The 19,863-nt window shown below is 41.1% G+C and overlaps 1 protein-coding gene across 4 annotated transcripts in view; it reads right to left on the reverse strand.

Moving 5' to 3' along the window:
- Positions 1–19,863, reverse strand: part of LOC129700480 (ankyrin-2-like) — a 634,003-nt gene that overhangs the window by 184,269 nt on the left and 429,871 nt on the right. For all 4 annotated transcript variants that reach the window (XM_055641008.1, XM_055640993.1, XM_055641017.1 and 1 more), the window contains 4 exons: positions 15,213–15,398; positions 11,403–11,426; positions 7,971–8,069; positions 2,405–2,503 (listed from right to left, as the gene is read on the reverse strand). In XM_055641008.1, coding sequence (XP_055496983.1) covers positions 2,405–2,503; positions 7,971–8,069; positions 11,403–11,426; positions 15,213–15,398 — 408 coding nt within the window. The remainder of the gene's footprint in view (positions 1–2,404; positions 2,504–7,970; positions 8,070–11,402; positions 11,427–15,212; positions 15,399–19,863) is intronic.

Below are 19,863 nucleotides of genomic sequence, written 5' to 3' on the forward strand. Positions count from 1 at the left end.
ATTTACATAATATCTCATTTTCTAAAGCAGTCCCTTTCCATCGGTATGACTACATATTTTTCAAATTAATTAAAAACATTAAATATATAAATAAAATACACTTAGGGCGGAGGATTTTACCGGTTCCCTCAGAGACAGAACATTTTTAAAACTATTGAAAACAACAAAATTAATGAGTCTGAAAAAGGGTCTCGACTCGAAACGTCACCCATTCCTCTCCAAGGATGCAGCCTGTCCCGTTGAGATACTCCAGCATTTTGTGTCTACCTTCAATTTAAACCAACATTTGCAGTTCTTTCCGACAAATTCATGTACTGACTGGCCAAATTGTGAAATTATGCAGATGAAGGTATGGTTGTCAAATCAAGATACGTTTAGTGGAACTGATTTCCTTGTCATCTATGTTGTTACTTTCACTGAGTTTTCTAAAGTTAGCCTGTCCCACAGGAGGGCTGGCACCTTCAGATGCAAAAAATGTGTTCAATTGGAAGATGCGGTAGGTCATACCTTCTCCCTTAAATGCACAGGACAGGCATGCAACAATGAACCTACCTTATCAATACACTACAAACCCACAGCCATAGCAAACATATGGAATGCAATTAAAGTAAGAGAGAGACATCAATAATGTAAAAATAACACCGAAGTAAACCAGGCAACATGTTGAAATAACCATTATACACAGCATGTGAAAATACACACAACAAAAAGACAAAAAATAAGAAAAGCATCTGCATGTCATATTTTGGAATCCTATTAAAATTATGGTTACGTTGTGTTATTCTTTATACTACATTTTCATAGTCATAACTTGATCATTTTTTACAGTGCTGATGTTAGCTCAGGTCCTATTATGAAATATTAGAAGACAAGGGAATGATAATAACAAGTTCAGCAACAGGCGGTCAATCTACATTGATGGAATAAAATAAATTATTGAAAGCTGATCAAGTTGGAGATCATCGATTCACACTGCCTACACTTCAGAACATGATCAGCAGTGGCCTCCAGAAGTTCATTTATTAGCTAACTGCACAGACTCAAGAAAATCAGTTTATGCCCAGCATATGCCTTAGGTTTGGCCTCCTGAATCCAGGCATTATGTCTCCAATCTGGATGATCATGACCTCTAACATAATTTAAAGTGGACACTCGAAAGTCAGAAACCACCTAACTGGACAAAGATAGTAGGACTTGCATACAGGACACTGCCATTGCACATTGGTCATGACATCCCTCATTTTTTGTATAAACATTAGAGATGGCTTGTATTTGAGGCATCTAACCCGAGTAAATCTAAGCAGTTGAAAGAACTGAGCACTCGTACTTTTACACAATTGGTAACTATATCTACAAGTATTTTAAAAATATTTGAAATATTGTTGATATTCTTCAATTGTATTTATATTTCAGCTTAATATTATTGTGCATTTAATAGCACAGACTCCTTGAATAATCTCTAAAACAATAATCTAAAAATTAATCTCATTTTCATTCCTTTAAAAACAAAGAAATTCTAAAATACTTAAAATAAAATTGGACCCCAACACAGAATTGATTCCTCTAGGTACGTCAGAAGCCTGTTCTGAGCTAATATTATTTCAAAGACGTTTCCTTAATTATGGCCTGATAACGGCAAAAAAACGAATACTTAAATTTTGGAAACACACATTAGTCCCTACTGTAAAGATGTGGATTACAAACATGTCCGAGACAAATACATCTGAAAAATATTAGGCTTGGCTTGGCAGAAAAACCAGATCAACTTTTCAAGACATGGACACCTTTTACCAAATTCTTACAAGGATAGTATGGCACAACACAAATTTGGATTTAATCCACTATGGGTTGGGTGAGGTGGGTGGGGGGGGGGGGGGGTGGGGGGGGGGGGGGGGGGGGAGGGGTGAGGGGCAGTGGATCTCCACTTTTTTTTTTTTTTTCCTTTTATTTTCCTCTCCTCTCATATCTTTATTCACTCTTTGGCCACACTACTTTGATAGTCTAGGGGTTCTATTTTTTTACTTTTCTCTTTTTCCCTCTCTCGCTCTTTCTCTCTTCTTTTCCCTCATTTAGGGTTAAATGGTCAAAATTGAAGCTGTACAATAATTGTATAATTTTACATGCCGAATGGTTTATTCTTGTACAATTGCTTCCAATAAAAATAATTTTAAAAAAAAGGTCATTCCTTTATCCAGTATTCTTTTATTTTTGGCAAATTTGACTGTGTATTGAACTGATGTAAACATTGCACGTCTCTCATATAGCTCCACAAATTTGCAGTTACATGCAAAAGGCATGACCCTTAGCCAACCCATAATGCAGCCATTCCTACAACAATGGCATGTTACCTGGACCGGTGACGCATCAAGGGGTAGCTATAAAACATGAATCAAGAAAGACTCACCCTTGTTTTAGCATCTATATGGGATCCACGATCCAGTAACAGTTTCACCATATTAGTATTCCCTCGTTTGGAAGCTACATGTAGAGGAGTAATTCCATTCTGGATTGGGATTTGGAAAGGAGAAAAGAAAACACAATCATATTAAAAATCACTAGTTTAATTCCAACTTCATTACATTTAGTAAGGGCATTCACTCTGGTTGGAAAAGGGAAATCAATAAGAAATTTAGAAATTTGAAAAAATGTGTAAAACCAATGTAACCCGAGCAAATCTACGAATTTGAAAGAGTTGAGTGCTCTGACTTTTACATCATTCATAATCCTACCTGCAAGTATTTAAAAAAAAACTTTACATTCAACATTTTATAATCTCCTCTATTTCATCCTAAACTTAGACTTATCTGGTATCTCAACTGCAACATTGGCACATGCCGCATTCGGGCAAATCTCTACATTCACAGTGAATTATTCATAGAATCATACAGCATGGAAACAGGCCCTTTCAGCACGACTTGCCTATGCTGATCAAGATGCCCCATCTACACAGGTCACACCTGCCTGTGATTGGGCCATATCCCTCTAAATCTTTCCTATCATTAAAATGTTCATCAGAGCATTAACATTTACCATTAACCTGCTAGTTTCATACATTAAAAACAAATCTTCTGATAAGCTTGTATTTTTTGCTTGAAATTAATAATGGTATATTCTTAGTTGCCCTTCGAAATTTTAGCCTGGGAAATTTCATGTTTGTATGTTATTTCAGGGATCTCATTGGACACATTTTCAATTGCAACCAGTCAATATGGTGATAAGAAAGATTCACTCATTGCTATGTTCTAAATTGTTTTTGTTTATTCCTTTTTGCTGGCTTATCTTCTGTCTAAACAACATAAGATATGGTTCATCATGAATTTCCTCTTTACTGGTAACATTCTGGTAACATTGTATCCATGTGCTTTGTGGTGAATTTCCAAGTCATACTTAACACTGGTTTTTAGTTATAAAATAATTGCACATTCTATTACCAATAAAATATTTTAACATGTCTCCATTTTACTAATTTGTAATTCTGCCATGATCAGGATTCATGTTTCAATGTGAGTCTCTAAATTTCTATCTATTTGCTATCTATTATAATTAGTCATGGACTCATATAGCTTGGAAACAGGCCCTTCGGCCCAATTTACTTACGTCGACCAAGATGTCCCATCAACACTAGTCCCACAAACCTTTGTTTGGCCCTTATCCTAAACTTTTCTGATCCATGTCCCTGTCCAAATGTCATTGTAATGTTGTGATCGCACCTGCCTCAACTACTTCCTTTGGCAGCTCTTTCCATATACAAACCACTGTTTGTGTGAAATGTTGCCCCTCAGGTTCCTATAAATCTTTCCCCTCTCACCTTAAATCTATTTATACATTAGAACCTTTAGAAAATCCAATTCAACTCATTCCCTGACCCATGATATCGTTTATTGTCAATTTGCAATATCTTATGAGAAATAAAAGAACTGCTCTGTCATTTCCGTACTTGTAACTTGTGAAACAGAGTCAGTACAAACTAATATGTGGACCGCATAGACTTGTACAGCATTGAAGCAGGTCCTGCGATGCAACTTGTCCATGCATATCTACGCTAATTCCTTTTGCCTGCATTAGGCCTTTAGCCACCTACACTTTTCAAATCCAAGTATTCATATAGATGTAGATATACTGTACATACAGGGCGGCACAGTGGCACAGCACTAGAGTTGCTGCCTTACAGTGCCAGAGACCCGAGTTCGATCCCGACTACAGGTGCTATCTGTATGGAGTTTGGATGTTCTCCCCATGACTGCATGGGTTTTCTCTGAGATCTTCTGTTTGGTAAAATTGAAAAACAAATTGTACCTAATGTGTGTAGGATAGTGTTAGGGTGCGGGGATCACCAGTCAGCGCAGATTCCGTGCTGTATCTCAAAACTAAACTAAACAGATCTACTAGAGAAATGGGTGGAATAATGGCACATGGAGTTTAATCTGAGCAAGTGCGAGATGTTATACTTGGGGAAGTTGAATGAAAGGGGAAAATATACAATAAATGGCAGGACCCATATCAGCATTGAACATCTTGGGGTCCAATTCCATAACTCCCAAAAGCAGCTACACAAGTAGATAGAATGGTAAAGAAGCCAAAGGTAAAGAAAGGCTCGCCTTCACTGGTCAGAACATTGGATGTACGAGTCAGGAAGTCATGATGTAGATATTTTGAGCCACATTTGGTATATTGCCTGCAGTTGTGGTCGCCCCTATACAGTAAGAATGTGGAGGCTTTGGAATGGGTGCAGAGGAGGTTTATCAGAATGATTCCTGGATAAGGGAGTATTAGCTACAAAGAGAGGTAGATTGTTTTCTCTGTAATGCAGAAGTTGAGGGGAGACCTGATAGAAGTATGTAAAATGATGAGAGGCATCAATAGGGTATGCAGTCAGTACTTTTTTCCCAGGATGGAAATCAAATACTAGAGGGCATAGCTTTAAGATAAGAAGGGCAAAGTTTAAAGGAGATGTGAGGGACAGGGTTTTTTAATCACACACACATTGGTGAATGTCCGGAATGCACTGCCAGGGGTGGTGGTGGAGGCACAAATGATACTTTTAAGAGACTTTTGGATAGGCAAATGCAGGGAATGGAAGGATATGGATTATGTGCAGGCAGATAGGAGTTGGTCTTGCCTTCATGTTCGGCACAGACATTATGGGCCTAAGAGCCCGTTTCTGTACTATATTCTATGTACTTATCCAGGTATCCTTTATGCACTGTAAATATTAGTGTCTTTGCCATGTCTATAGGCAACCTCTTCCACATAATACAACTGTTTTTTTTTCCATTTCTGTGACTTGCAGAACGTTACATCATAGTTGCTTAGTGTATGGTCTAAATAATAAAATGTGTACTATGCTTCACAGAGTCAGAGTCAGAGTCAATTTAATTGTCATTTGGACCCCTGGAGGTCCAAACGAAATGCCGTTTCTGCAGCCATACATTACATACAAATAGACCCCAGACACAACAATAATTACATTTAACATAAACATCCATCACATAGCTGTGATGGAAGGCCAAATAAACTTATCTCTCCACTGCACTCTCCCCCCCCCGATGTCAGAGTCAAAGTCATAGCCCCCGGCTGGCGATGGCGATTGTCCCGCGGCCATTAAAACCACGCCGGGTGGTGCGAGGTCGCACACCGGGTCTTGGTGTTGGAGCCCCCAGTGTGCGCTCGCAGAGTCCGCGGCCATTCCAGCCGTGCGGGGCAGTGGTGTCAGGCCCCGCTCCAGGAGCTCTTCAACCCCGCAACTCGGGCGGGAGAAGTCGCCGTTGCAGGAGCCCTGAGAAGCGGTCTCCCTCCAGGGACCCGCGGGCTCCCGGTGCCGCCGTCCACAGACCCGTCGTAGGAGCCTCCGACTCTCCGGTAGCAGCAGCAGCAGCAGCAGCAGCAGCAGCAACGACAGCAGCAGCAGCAGCGCTCCTCCACCACTCCACCCGCTCCGGACTCGGCCAGCTCCGCGACGGCAACGGTGAGTCGACACCAGAGTCCCCGGCTTCTTCCTGTTGGAGGCCGCTCCTCGTTGCGGCCTCAACGACACCTGAGACCCGACGAGAAAAGGTCGGGTCTCCAGTGCAGGGAGAGATTCAAAAAGTTTCCCCCAAACTCCCACCCCACCCCCGCCCCCCCACATACACACCCCAACATAAAATAACAAAAACTACATAAAAACGCAGACAAAAAATAATAAAAAACGCGGACAGACTGCAGAGGCCGCTGCTGGCCAGAGCCGCGCCGCCTACCTTCACGATATTTAACCAATTTAAAACATTTAAATGGACAGATTACATTTGAAAATTTTTGCTTGAATAATTCTTTGTCCTGATTTTAACTCCAAAGAATGAATCATTTCTGTCCAATGCCGGCTTTATTTTTTTAGTTCAGTTCAGTTTTATTTGTCATATGTAGGTTAACACAGGGTCAACGGTACAATGGAATGTGTTTGACAAGACAACGGGTCACCTCAGCAATGATATTACAAGGATAAATATAAGGTTAAAAAAAAATAATAAAAGTGACATTGGTAGGTAAAAGACAATAATATATAAAATAATCAACACATATGATGTGTTTATGAGTTCAGAAGCCAGATGGCATAATGATAAAAACTGTTCCCAAGTCTGGTGGTATGTGCAGCCATGCTCCTGTATCGTCTGCCTGACGGCAACAAGGAGAATAGTCTGCGTGCTGGGTGGTTGTGGTCCTGGATGATGCTGTGTACCTTCCGCAGGCACCGCCTGTGGAAAATGACCTGAATGTCCGAGAGACAGTTGCCAGTGATGTGCTGTGCCGCTTTCACCTCTCTCTGTAGTGATTTGCGGCCGTGGGCAGAACAGTTCCCGTACCAGACTGTGATGCAGCCCGTCAGCAGACTCTCGATGGTGCAACTGTAGACGTTTGTGACGATGCTGGCGTTCATGCCAAACTTCCTCAGACTTCTCAGGAAAAAGAGCCGCAGGCAGGCCTTCCGATACTGTGTCCATGTGCAGTGACCAAGAGAGGTCCTCAGTGATGTGCACACCGAGGAACCTGAAGCTGCTGACCCTTTCAACCTCAGCATCACCAATGTGGATGGGGAGGTGTCCACTCCCTTGCTGTCTCCTGTAGTCCACAATCATCTCTTTAGTTTATATAGCTAATGTCATATTTGATTGATATTTCCCCCTATTTACCAAGAACATACACCAAAAATGAGCTCCTAATATTTCAGATCACAAATCACTTCAGTCGATAGAAACAACTAGCTCTATTTAAATATGTTAATGTTTTTGTACACCAAACTATGATTTTCCAGAACACAAATTTCCATTCGCCATTGCTTGTAATTATAAACCATACAAGTCAAGTTGCCAACTGATTAAACATTTTTGTGTACTGTGATGGAGACCATCATACTACACTCATTCAAGGTTACCCACCTTCTCAGTCCTGCTCACCTAGTTTAACCTGCACTATTATTTCCATCCAGCCAAACTTGCAGGTAATAATAGTGGACTAAATGCTGCCTGCTCAAATTCATTAATGTATTCATAAAAATATTTTCAAAACTAACATCCGAGCCTCACTCATTTCAATTGTAAATTGCATTTTGTGTTGTTCCCTTTGTCCATCTATAAAGAAAATATGAATACATTGATATATTTGGGATTATCATTTAATTATGTAATAGCTAAGCTTTCTATCAGCCTTATTCAAAGGTAATATGTAGGTGAAAGATTGTTTTCACATAAGAGTGTACAGTGCCATCATAGTGCATGCTATGGAACTTTGCTCAATTGCTGATTTCAATAACTCTTCAAATGTCATTGGTCAATTAGCAAAAGGTGAAAGGTGAACGCGTGTTACCATGGAGATCTGTTTTACCGGGATGAAAGGCAAAATTATCACAGAGATCAATTCCTCATGAGTTGCAAAAACATTGCAGAGTTAAAGTAAGAACAGTAACTCAAATTAAGAGCAGAAAGTACATAATTTACCCGGGCTGTGAAATCCACAGCAGCTCCTCGGTTTAACAGCAGAGTAGCTACATTCACGTTTCCATAGTGGGCAGCAATGTGAAGAGGAGTGAAACCACTCTGTGAAATAGAGAGAAAGATAATGTCAAGTCAAGTTTATTTGTCACATACACATACAAGATGGACAGTGAAATGATAGTGGCAATGCCTGCGGGATTGTGCAAAACAACAGAACAGAACCAGTATTTACATTTAAAAAAAGACACAACCGTATTTACGGCCTAGTGAGATCAGAGTTTACAGTCCTGATGGCCTGTGGGAAGAAACTCCATCCCATCCTCTCTGTTTTTGCTGCGTGACAGCGCTGGCGCTTGCATGACCATAGCAGCTGGAACAATCCGTTGCTGGGGTGATAGGGGTCCTTCATGATCTTGCTGGCTCTGGATCAGCATCTGCTGGTGTATAGGTACTGCAGGGGGGGGGAGAGTGTAGTTCACTACTCTCTGCCGAGCCTTCCTGTCCTGGACAGAGCTGATGCCAAACCAGATAGAGATGTTTCCCGTCAGGATACTTTTTACACCACCAGAGCAGAAGGATTGAAGGATCCTCATACAGACTGAGATCAGTATGTATTGTAACTTCTCAAGGGGTCTAATACTTATACCTACAATAAGATCCTTAATCACCCAAAAGTAGCCTCAAATTTTAAACTGTCTTACGGCAAACAAGTAACTGGGGTCACCAGGACTTTGTTTGACTGTGAGGACAGAGGGCTCTAGTTTGCTCATTTTTGTGCAAAACTATGTTTTCCACCTGTTTCAATTCACTACCATTATGATAAAGTGCCATTGAACCATTGCCGTGTCCTGTGGCTCTATCTGCACGAGGCAATGCACACCATTGATTTGCAATATGGTGATGACATGATTTCAATCCATAGCTCTGACTTGATGACTTGTGGGGAATAACTTCCAGCAGAGCCAGTGTAACCTTGCTGTGATAGTGTAACTAACACAGTGAATGTAATGTGATGCCAGACTCTCCAATTCATGCACGTGGTAGGAGTTAACTCACTGCACACAGGGACACAGATAATATACCCATTCTGGTCATGGTACTATTTAGTGATGAGTTGACTGAAAGATTCCAAGCATACTTAAACGAACATTGATCTTGAACTATTACAGATTCACTATTACAGATTATCTTACGGCTTATGACAGATCAGGTTATTATTATATTAAAATATTGCTCCCCATTCAAAACCCAAAATGCATGGAGACCAGTGGTTCCCAACGTGGGGCGTACGCCCCACAGGGGGGCAATTTGATTTTTAAGGGGGGCAATTGAGCGCGACTGAGGAGGTCTGGGTCCAAATTTTCGATTTTTATTTTTTTGGATTTTCCATCAGGTAAACATATGTAGTTTATATTTCAGATGTTATTTTGAGTAAATAATTTTTTGAAGGTAAAAAAAGTCTTTATTGTGTAGTTATTACATAATCACCGCGCCATCGCTCTTCATGCACGTCGCACGAAGCGCGCGAGGCCATGGGAGAACCTTATTTATTGAATTGGATTTAGAAATGCGATTCAAAGAGCTTTTGCTAAGTTACCCTTATAATATCTATTTCCTCCGTTTTCTCTCAAGGGAAAGCAAGGATGAAGGGGGGGGCATCAGGATTTTAGAGGTGATTAGGTGGGGCATGGCCAAAAAAAGGTTGGGAACCACTGATGGAGACGTACTGAGTTCGTGGACAGATTTCTGAACACTGCAGCCCATTAGCAGCTGAAGACACTCTTCAGTAGATCTTTCTACAATCCAGACAGGAAGGAGGCAAATATCCACTAACCAACAATCAGTGCCTGGCTTGACAACAAACTGGACATCCCTGAACAGTTAAAACGCATTCCATTCCATTGCAACTCCATTAAATAACTGTGGCACAACCCCTTGGTGCTGTAATTATTGGAAGGAGCATCAATTCAAATGAATTATGCACAAACCTCATAAGTGTAACATGCTGGCTAGGCACATTGGGCAACAAGCATTACACTCGGTGTAGGGAAGGTTTCAGTATCCAAGAACATGAAGACCCTGTTCCTGTGCTGTACTGGTCCATGATCTGTGTAATACAATGGTGCTCAGAAAATGACTGATCAGAAGACAGGCAAGAAATGGGAAGGCAAAGCCGTGACTACAGATGCCGTGTTTATTTTTGTGGAGATAGAATACGCCTTCTCTAATGACTTTTTTTTAGAAAGTCTACAAAGTCATACAAATCACACTCTCCACACAGTAGTCAGTACACAAGTTCACAATTTATAGGAGTAGAGTTAGGCCCATCGAGTCTACTCTGCCATTCAATCATGGCTGATCTCTGCCTCCTAATCCCATTTTCCTGCCTTCTCCCCATAACCGCTCACACCCATTCTAATCAAAAATGTGTCTGTCTCTGCCTGAAAAAAATAGCCACTGACTTGGCCTCCACAGCCCTCTGCGACAATGAGTTCCGCAGATTAACTACCCTCTGACTAAAGAAGTTCCTCCTCACCTCTTTTCTAAAACAGCGCCCTTTAATTCTGAGACCATGACCTCTGGTAAATTAACTTTTTGGGAATCCTGCACCTCCGATTTCTGGATTCTCTCTCCATTTAGAAAACACAATTTGATTTGAAGTTCAAAGGGTTCACTAAGCAAACAACTATGAGGTGTGAATTAAATCGGCAGCAAGGCGATCAAATTCAGTAACTCGATGTTAACACATTAAAATCAAAGCCAAAATAAATTAAATTTTGGAACTTTCTACTGGATTTTCGATAACTTTAATTCCATGGAGTTGTCCCGATTTATTTGCACAGTTTCAGCAGGACTGATCCGATAACATTTAACGATAACATGGAAGGCTGGTACAGAGGTTAGGTGATGTGTGATCCAGGGTGAGCTCATTAAATGAATGGAGAATTGTTTTCAGATTGTAGGCTTGTGACCAGTGGTGTGCTACAGGGATCGGTGCTGGGACCTCTGTTGGTTTTTTTTTTTTAACAATTTGGATGAGATTACAGGTGGCATGATTAGTAAATTAGGTGGCACTAACATTTGTAGGGTAGTGGGCACTAAAGTTGGTATGGTAGTGGACTTTGAAGAAAATTGTTTAAGGTTCCAATATTAACCTATTGTACCACTTCAACATGATCAGTATGCATTTTTTTTTATAAACAACATTTTAATCTAATTATATTATTCATTTGAATAATTATATATTTAAATTAGATTTTGTTTTACTTACACCGAGAGTCATAAAACACAGTTTCATGGAAATAAATGCAAACATCATGATTGCCAGCATACCACAAGTAACAGTGGGTATAGCAGAGAGTATGACATAATAAATCTTACAAGCCACCTTTAAAATGATAAATGAGAACATTTGAGAAAGTCTTTGACAAGTACCTCTGTGGTTCTATTCACCATCATCTGGGACAGCATTAATAAGAAACAGAAACATTATTGTAAATAAGGACCATAAATTAAAATGTTAAACTGGAAACAAATTCCAAATTCTATCAGTGAAGATAAAGGATTATTTTCAATAGAAACCTGCAGAGTGAACACATTGTGCATCAACATGAAGCTCTGTAGGAAGATGCATAATCCATATGTTAAGCCTATTAAAAGCAGCAAATACCAACAGTTTGAAATATGTCCTAAGGTCATGGAAGATGCGATGACAATTACATAACAAAGCTTATCAGGAAGGTGTCTTTGCTGCTTTTTAAAAATTTTAAATCATTACATCAGGATATCTTCAGAAAACCACAAGAACACAAATACACCCTACACAATGCATTTATTATTTGTCTTTTTAAATTAATGTATATCCTTCTGAGTAGGATGCTGATTAACAGGTCAGCATCAAAACTATAATATTATCAATTATTTGATGGCAAAATACACGTCAAAGTTTGAGGTGTGAGGGCTGATCCACAATCATCTCTTCTAGGAAGAACCTGCATCTTTCTTGCCCACACTTAAAAACGTACATTTTATTCTTATTATACATGTATCTTTTTTAAGGGAAATAAGAGTCCAGGAGGCTTCAATTATTGGGTGTTAGTTTTAATTATGATTCTAAAATTATTAAATTTTGACAAAGGAGCTTAATTGGATCCACCGCATAGTGATCCATTTTTGTGGATCCCACAGTGCAGCTTTCTGGTCTCAAGTCACATTGAATCATCAAACTTCACACTCATTTGTACCACTCAGAAGGTCAGATAGGAAAGAAGAGGAAGAATATATAACACATAATCCTCCGAAATTTCCACCACCTCCAACGGGATCCCACCACAAGCCACATTTTCCCCATCTCCACCCCTTTCTGCCTTCCGCAGAGGCCGTTCCCTCCGTAGCTCCCTGGTTAACTCATCCCCACCCAAACCACCCCCTCCCCAGGTACCTTCCCCTGCAACCGGAGAGGATGCAACACCTGTTGCTTTACCTTCTCCCGCGACTGTCCAGGAACCCCGACAGTCCTTTCAGGCCAGGCAATGGTACACTTGCACCTCTTCCAACCTCATCTACTGTATCCGTTGTTCAAGATGTGGACTTTTATACATCAGCGAGACCAAACACAGACTGGGCGATCGTTTCACGGAACACCTTCACTCAGCCAGCATGAACCTACCTGATCTCCCGGTTGCTGGACACTTTAATTCTCCTTCCCATTCCTACACAAACCTTTCTGTCCTCGGTCTCCTCCATTGTTAGAGTGAGGCTAAATGCAAATTGGAGGAACAGCATCTCATATTTCGCTTGGGCAGCTTACAGCCCAGTATGAATATTGATTTCCCTCACTTCAGGTAGCCCTGGCATTCCCTCTCTCTCTATCCCTCCCCCACCCAAGTCACACTAGCTTCTCATTTTCACCCTACAAACAATTTACAATGGCCCGTTTCCTTTATCGTTACTTTTTTGCATATCTTTTATTCATTGTTATTTATCTCTCCACTTCATTGTCTATATCTCTCATTTCCCTTATCCCTAACCAGTCTGAAACATAGAAACATAGAAAATAGGTGCAGGAGTAGACCATTCGGCCCTTCGAGCCTGCACCGCCATTCAATATGATCATGGCTGATCATCCAACTCAGTATCCCGTACCTGCCTTCTCTCCATACCCTCTGATCTCCTTAGCCACAAGGGCCACATCCAACTCCCTCTTAAATATAGCCAATGAACTGGCATCAACTACCGTCTGTGGCAGAGAATTCCAGAGATTCACCACTCTCAGTGTGAAAAATGTTTTTCTCATCTCGGTCCTAAAAGACTTCCCCCTTATCCTTAATCTGTGACCCCTTGTTCTGGACTTCCCCAACATCGGGAACAATCTTCCTGCATCTAGCCTGTCCAATCCCTTAAGAATTTTGTAAGTTTCTATAAGAGTCCCCCTCAATCTTCTAAATTCTAGTGAGTACAAGCCGAGTCTATCCAGTCTTTCTTCATATGAAAGTCCTGCCATCCCAGGTATCAGTCTGGTGAACCTTCTCTGTACTCCCTCAATGGCAAGAATGTATTTCCTCAGTTTAGGAGACCAAAACTGAAGAAGGGTCTCGACCTGAAACGTCAACCATTCCTTCTCTCCAGAGATGCTGCCTGTCCCATTGAGTTACTCCAGGTTTTTCTGTCTATCTTAAGAATTAAATATAAAGCTGGCGAGAGGAATATGGGGAGGGGGGGGGGGGGGGGGGGATAGGATAGAGGAGCAGGAGAAAGAGGGGATAAAAGGTCATATTGGAGTTGGGGATAGGAGATAAGCAGATGGAGGGCATGAATGTATTGGGTTGCATGATGAAAGTACATACTGCTCGGTTCCAGAGCCCTTTTAGATTATCAGGTTTCTATATCAACAGAGTTGGTAGCGCAGCCCCATTTTTCAACTTTCAGTCGCTGTCCTCTCAATTCCTCACCCATGATTCGGAGTCGCCGACATACTCCACCTTGGAATTTCCAGTAAGTGAGAGTGGTGGGAGTCCCACAGTGACCAAGCGCATTCTGTCAGTGGGGCATACTGAAGAGCTACAACGCGGGTAGCAACAACAGCTGCGTGACCGGTGAAGACGGGCTCCCTGGTGCAGACCAGCGGCAACGGTGCTTAGTTTTCAAGTGAAACGTCACAAAGTGCTGGAGTAACTCAGCGGACTGAATCAGTCTGAGGAAGGGTCCCAATGTCACCAGTGATCCTTACTCCAGCACTTTGTGTTTGTTCGGTGGGTGAAGAAGGGCTCGCTGGTTGCGAGTTGCAACAAGGGCACTAAACGTCCAGGGAGACGATGCGAGCCGGGGATGGGTTGGTAGGTTTGTCCAGTGTATCCGACATCTGTCAGGGGAGAATATTGATTCCTTCATGGCGGAGGGACAAGACTGGGAAGAGCGTTCGCCATTCTCAATGCCATCTGTAACCACTCTGGGAATTTCAACTGAGCTCCAGTGATTTTGTCTGGATTATAAGGGTGGGTGGATCATCAGTTGCCGGTAAATCGGTGTTCAACCTGTAACCACTTATGAACCGAAAATATATATCAATAACAGTGTAAACTAATCTTCATGTAATACCATCAAATGCATCACTTGTGTTTGTAACGATACAGGTCATAATTTGTTCAGATCTATCCATAATTATGGATTTTCCTTCAAACGCAAATCCACGTTTTTTTGCTGGATACACATTTTGGTGTCCTTGGTGAAGTAAACTTATTCTTCATAGCTGAAGTTATAGCTTTGCTGCATTGAATGAAGGGAAGAATTCTCCACTAACACCAATTATATGTGGAATTGTTAGGTATTGCAACTTGTTTCAACTGTTCTCCACAAGTTGCAGTCCCAGCGTGCAGCATGTTGCCCAGCAGAGATGGGAGACTTGAAAGAAAATGTTGCAGATCAGTTCTCTTATTAAATTACAGAAGGGAATCAGTGAAAGATCACTTGCCCAATCCAAGCCTGTGGGATACGTTGAATGAAGTGCAGGATATAAAAATGTAAGACTATGAGAGGACAGTAAAAGCAAAAACTTGCTTTGCATCATTCTGTTGCTGTTTTGCAGAACTGACAGTATATTCCATAATGATCTTAAGTAAGACAAAGACATCAGAATGAATGTACTATCATCCAAATAAAAAAGTTAAAATACAATCTTATTAAAATAAATAACGTACTTTTAAAAAATCATATTCAATCTTTCCTTTACAATGTGCAGTGTCCTACCTTGGACTGTACATCGGCATTGTGGTCATTCTGTAACAGCAAAGCTGCGGATCTGGTATCATCTTTCCGTGCAGCAATATGCAGGGCCGGTAAGCGCACCTTTCCCTTTGTGTCATTCTCCAGTAAAATAGCAACGACTTGGTTGTGACCCTGTTGCAGCGCAACAGCTAGGGGAGTGAACCCATCCTGACAATGCAGAAACAAGGACATTAGTTCAATTGTGAGCAACAATATATTTTGCTAACTGGAAGTTTAAAGGCAAACTGAATGGACAAGTCTATGCAGCCAACAGAAGAAGAGGAGCTTGTTTTACCAGAGCAATTATCTCAACCACCAGAAGGCTTGTGAGAGTTACAAGAATCAGTACAGACGTTTGATGTTTTTGAAACCATCAAGAGAATTAGCAAGATGAAACAATTCACAGGGTGAGGCCTTCTACAATAAAGGAGTCATAGAATTATAATTATACAGCACAAAAGCAGGCCATTTGACCCATTGGATGGAGCTGTTCCCAAAGCATGCAGCAGAGCATGAAACAACTCCATCCAAGACTGCAAGAAAATGTCAGCAAGACAAAGGTGATAGTGATGGATTTCAGGAAGCGAAGCGGTGCACACACCGCAGTTTGCATTGACAGTGCCAAAGTTGATATGATTGAAAACTTCAAATTCCTTGGAGTAAATATTGCCAACAACTTCTCCTGGATCACCCATATTGAAGCAACGGCCAAGAAAGCACACCATCGCCTCTACTGCCTTAGAAGGCTTAGGAAGTTCGGCATGTCACTGTAGAAAGCATTTTATCGGGATGCATCACAGCTTGGTTTGGGAACAGCTCCATATCGGATCGCAAGAAATTGCAGGGAATTGTGGACGTAGCCCAGACCATCAGACAAAGCAACCTCTCTTCTATTGACTCTATTTATACCTCACGCTGCCTCGTTAAGGCCACCAGCATAATCAAGGATGACTCGCCACTCCCTCCTACCCTCTCACATCGGGCAAAAGGCATAGAAATGTGAAAATGCGCACCTCCAGATCAGGGACAGTTTCTTCCCGATCATTATCAGGCAACTGAGCCATCCAAAACAACTGGAGAGCAGTCCAGAACCACTGTCCACCTCATTGGAGAGCCTCAGACTATCTTTGATTGGTCTTTACTGGCTTTATCTTGCACTAAGCATGATTCACTTATCATGTATCTGTGCACTGTGAACAGCTCGATTGTAATCATGTATTGTCTTTTCACAGACAGGTTAGCACACAACAAAAGCTTTTCACTGTACCTCGGTACATGTGACAATAAACTAAACTAAACTATACTAAGACAATTGTGAAAGCAACTCAGACCATCACGCAAACCAACCTTCCTTCCACTCACTCCATTTACACCTCACGCTGCCTTGGCAAAATCACCAGTATAATCAAGGACAGTTTGCACCCCGGCCACTCCCTCTTCTCCCATCTCCGATCGGACAAAAGGTATGAAAGCATAAAAACGCACACCTCCAGATTCAGGTATAGATTGTTCCCAGCTGTTATCAAGCAACTGAACCGTCTTACCATCACCTAGAGAGCAGTCCTGAGATTCTATCTACCTAATTAGAGGCCATCTGACCATCTTTGATCAGACTTCCCTGGACTTTATTTTGCACTAAATGTTATTCACGTTATTCACTGTACCTGTACACTGTGGATGGCTCGATCTCTCCAGAGATGCTGCGTCTCCAGCATTTTGCGTCTATCTTCGGTTTAAACCAGCATCTGCAGTTCCTTCCTACACATTGCCTAAATCCCTATCTGCTGGTTTTATTCATATCTGATAAGGAGAAAGGATTCCTGCAGTCCACAATATCTATATCCCATTTAAGCTTATTTCTCAATAATGATCTCTTTTAGCCTTCTCGATGCCAGGGAAACAGACCCTGCCTCTCCAGTCTCTCCTCGTTAAATAAAATGCTCCCACAGACTCTCCTCTGCACTCTTAGCAGCCTTAGTGAAAATTCGCTGATATATGCCTCCAATATCTACATCTAAATTATTCATGTATATTGAAATGCGGAAGGTTACCAGCACCAATCTCTGTGGAACATCACTAGTCATAGTCATCCAATCACAAAAACAAGCCTCTATCAACACCCTCTGTCTCTTATCACCAAACCAATTTCAGACACAATTTGTTAACTTGCCCCAAGTCCCAAAGGCACCAACCTTAGACCACTCTCCCAAATGGAAACTTGTCAAAAGCCTTTCCGAAATCTATGTAAACATACATACACACATGTAATGCACCACCCTTGTCATGACACATTGTTAACTCCTAAAACAAAATCTAATTAATCAGACATGATTTGCTCTTAACCCAGTCAATCTGACTATCCCTGATTAATCAATGCTATAGAAACATAGAAAATAGGTGCAGGAGTAGGCCATTCAGCCCTTTGAGCTAGCACCGCCATTCAATGTGATCATGGCTGATCACCCACAATCAGTACCCCGTCCCTGCCTTCTCCCCATATCCCTTGATTCCGCGAGCCTTAAGAGCTCTATCTAACTCTCTTTTGAATGCCTCCAGTGAATCGACCTCCACTGCCTTCTGAGGCAGAGAATTCCAAAAAATTAACAACTCTCTGGGTCCTCCAGAGATGCCACCTGACCTGCTGTTCGCTAACACTTTGTGCTCTAAACCTCTGATTAATCCCTGCCTTTCCATGTAATCATTAATCCTACCCGTCAGAATTTATACCAGTAACTTCTCTAATAATGACGTTAAGCTCATTGGTCTGAATTTGTCAAACTTTTCCCTGCTGCCCCTCTTGAGAATATTTTCCCATCCTCCAGTCATCTTGTACCTCCCTCGTGGCCAGAGAAATTAAAAAAAATCCCAGTCAGAGTCCCAGCAATCTCTTCCCGTTTGTGTCATAGCAACCTGGGATAAATCTTCTCTGGACAAAGGATAAATCTCATCTAAACGGGATAAATCTCATCCAGAATGGAAAGACGGTTGATGCTCAAGATATCAGGTTCAGAAGGGCACACTATGAAATCAGGTTGAAGGGGGTTTGAGATGATAGGATAAGAGAAGCCTTTGGAGGGACTCCTGAATAATGATCAATATTTTAAAGTCAATGTTTTGGAACGTGACTAACTAATGGTGATTTGTAAGAATAAGAGTGATAAATGCATGAAACTCAACATGGCACAAGATATTGACCAAAATTACAGAATTATAATTTACGTGGAATGAACATTTTGTGGCCTGTTAAAAGGTCGTTAGAAATCTTGACAATCCAGACAAACTATCTTAATTGATCTAACATCTAATGGAAGAAAAATAAACAGGGAACATATTGGGCACTCAATTTTGCTACAACTGATAATTTCATCCAAGGAAATTGAGATTTGCCCAAATATTTAACTGACACAAATTCAGAAGTGGAACAAAGTACAATGGTGTATTTTGTCTAACAACAAGGACACATTTCTACTCTACTGTGCCCAAACAGGAGGCAAAGCAGAAAAAAACATGATTTAGATTTAGATCAAATCAAGAAAGGACAGGAAACAGATGGGATTATAAACACAGATGAAAAATGAAATGAAGTGTTTAAAAAAAATAACATTATTAATTTTCATCTGTGCTAATGAAATAATTATGCAGTGAGAGAGAAGATGTCCAACAGGAATGAACACCGAAGAGGGCATTGACATCACTTACTGCTAAATACATTGGCCCTAATGCTTTCCTCCAATGTTGATGGGAAACAACGTGGCAGCCCTGTGATCAGCTCAGTGATCACAACTCCAAATACAGTGATCACAGCACAGGCTTTAAGATTGTTTTGAATAGGGATAAGTTCAGCTGTTGGAGAAAGATACTTAATTGGGCAAAGCAGATGCCAATGTCATTAGTCAGGAGGTAAGGAGGGGAGATTGGGAGCAGTTGTTGTTGGGTAAGTCTACAGATAACACATGGGAGTCGTTTAAAGCCCAGCCTGGTAAAAGAACAGGATCAGCATATTCCAGTAAGGAGAAATAATGAAGGCAAGCCAGGGAACCGTGGATGACCAAAGGGGTTGTGAACATGGTCAGGAAGATATAGAAAGCATATGTCCTTTTGCTCTGGTATTTTATTTAATTCATATTTAATCAATAATGTTTTATTATTAATGTTTTGTGTGTCATTCCTAACTGTCACTGTATGCCGTTGTCACTTGTGAGCGGAGCACCAAGGCAAATTCCTTGTATGTGAATACTTGGCCAATAAACTTAATCATTCATTCATGTCGGGTGTAAGAAGGTGGTATTAGATGGAGCTTACGAGGAGTGTAAAGTGAGTATTAAAGAATTTAAGCAGGCAATAAGGAGAGCCAAAGGGGGCCATGAAATGTCATAGTTGAGTCGGATAAGGAAAATCCCAAGGCTTTTTATATGTATGTTAAAAATAATGTGACTAGCGAGAAGATAGGACTGCTCAAGAATAAAGAGGAGAAATGATGCTTGGAGTTTTAGAATGCAGGTGAGGTACTAAATGAGTACTTTATATCTGTATTCATGAGGAGAAGGACTTGGAGGACAGTGAGGTCAGTGTGAGGAATACAAATATGCTAAGGCAGAAGAACATTAAGGTGGATTGTTCACTAGGGCTTTAT

Source organism: Leucoraja erinacea, chromosome 1, assembly GCF_028641065.1.
Source record: "Leucoraja erinacea ecotype New England chromosome 1, Leri_hhj_1, whole genome shotgun sequence".
In the NCBI taxonomy this organism is placed as follows: domain Eukaryota; kingdom Metazoa; phylum Chordata; class Chondrichthyes; order Rajiformes; family Rajidae; genus Leucoraja; species Leucoraja erinaceus.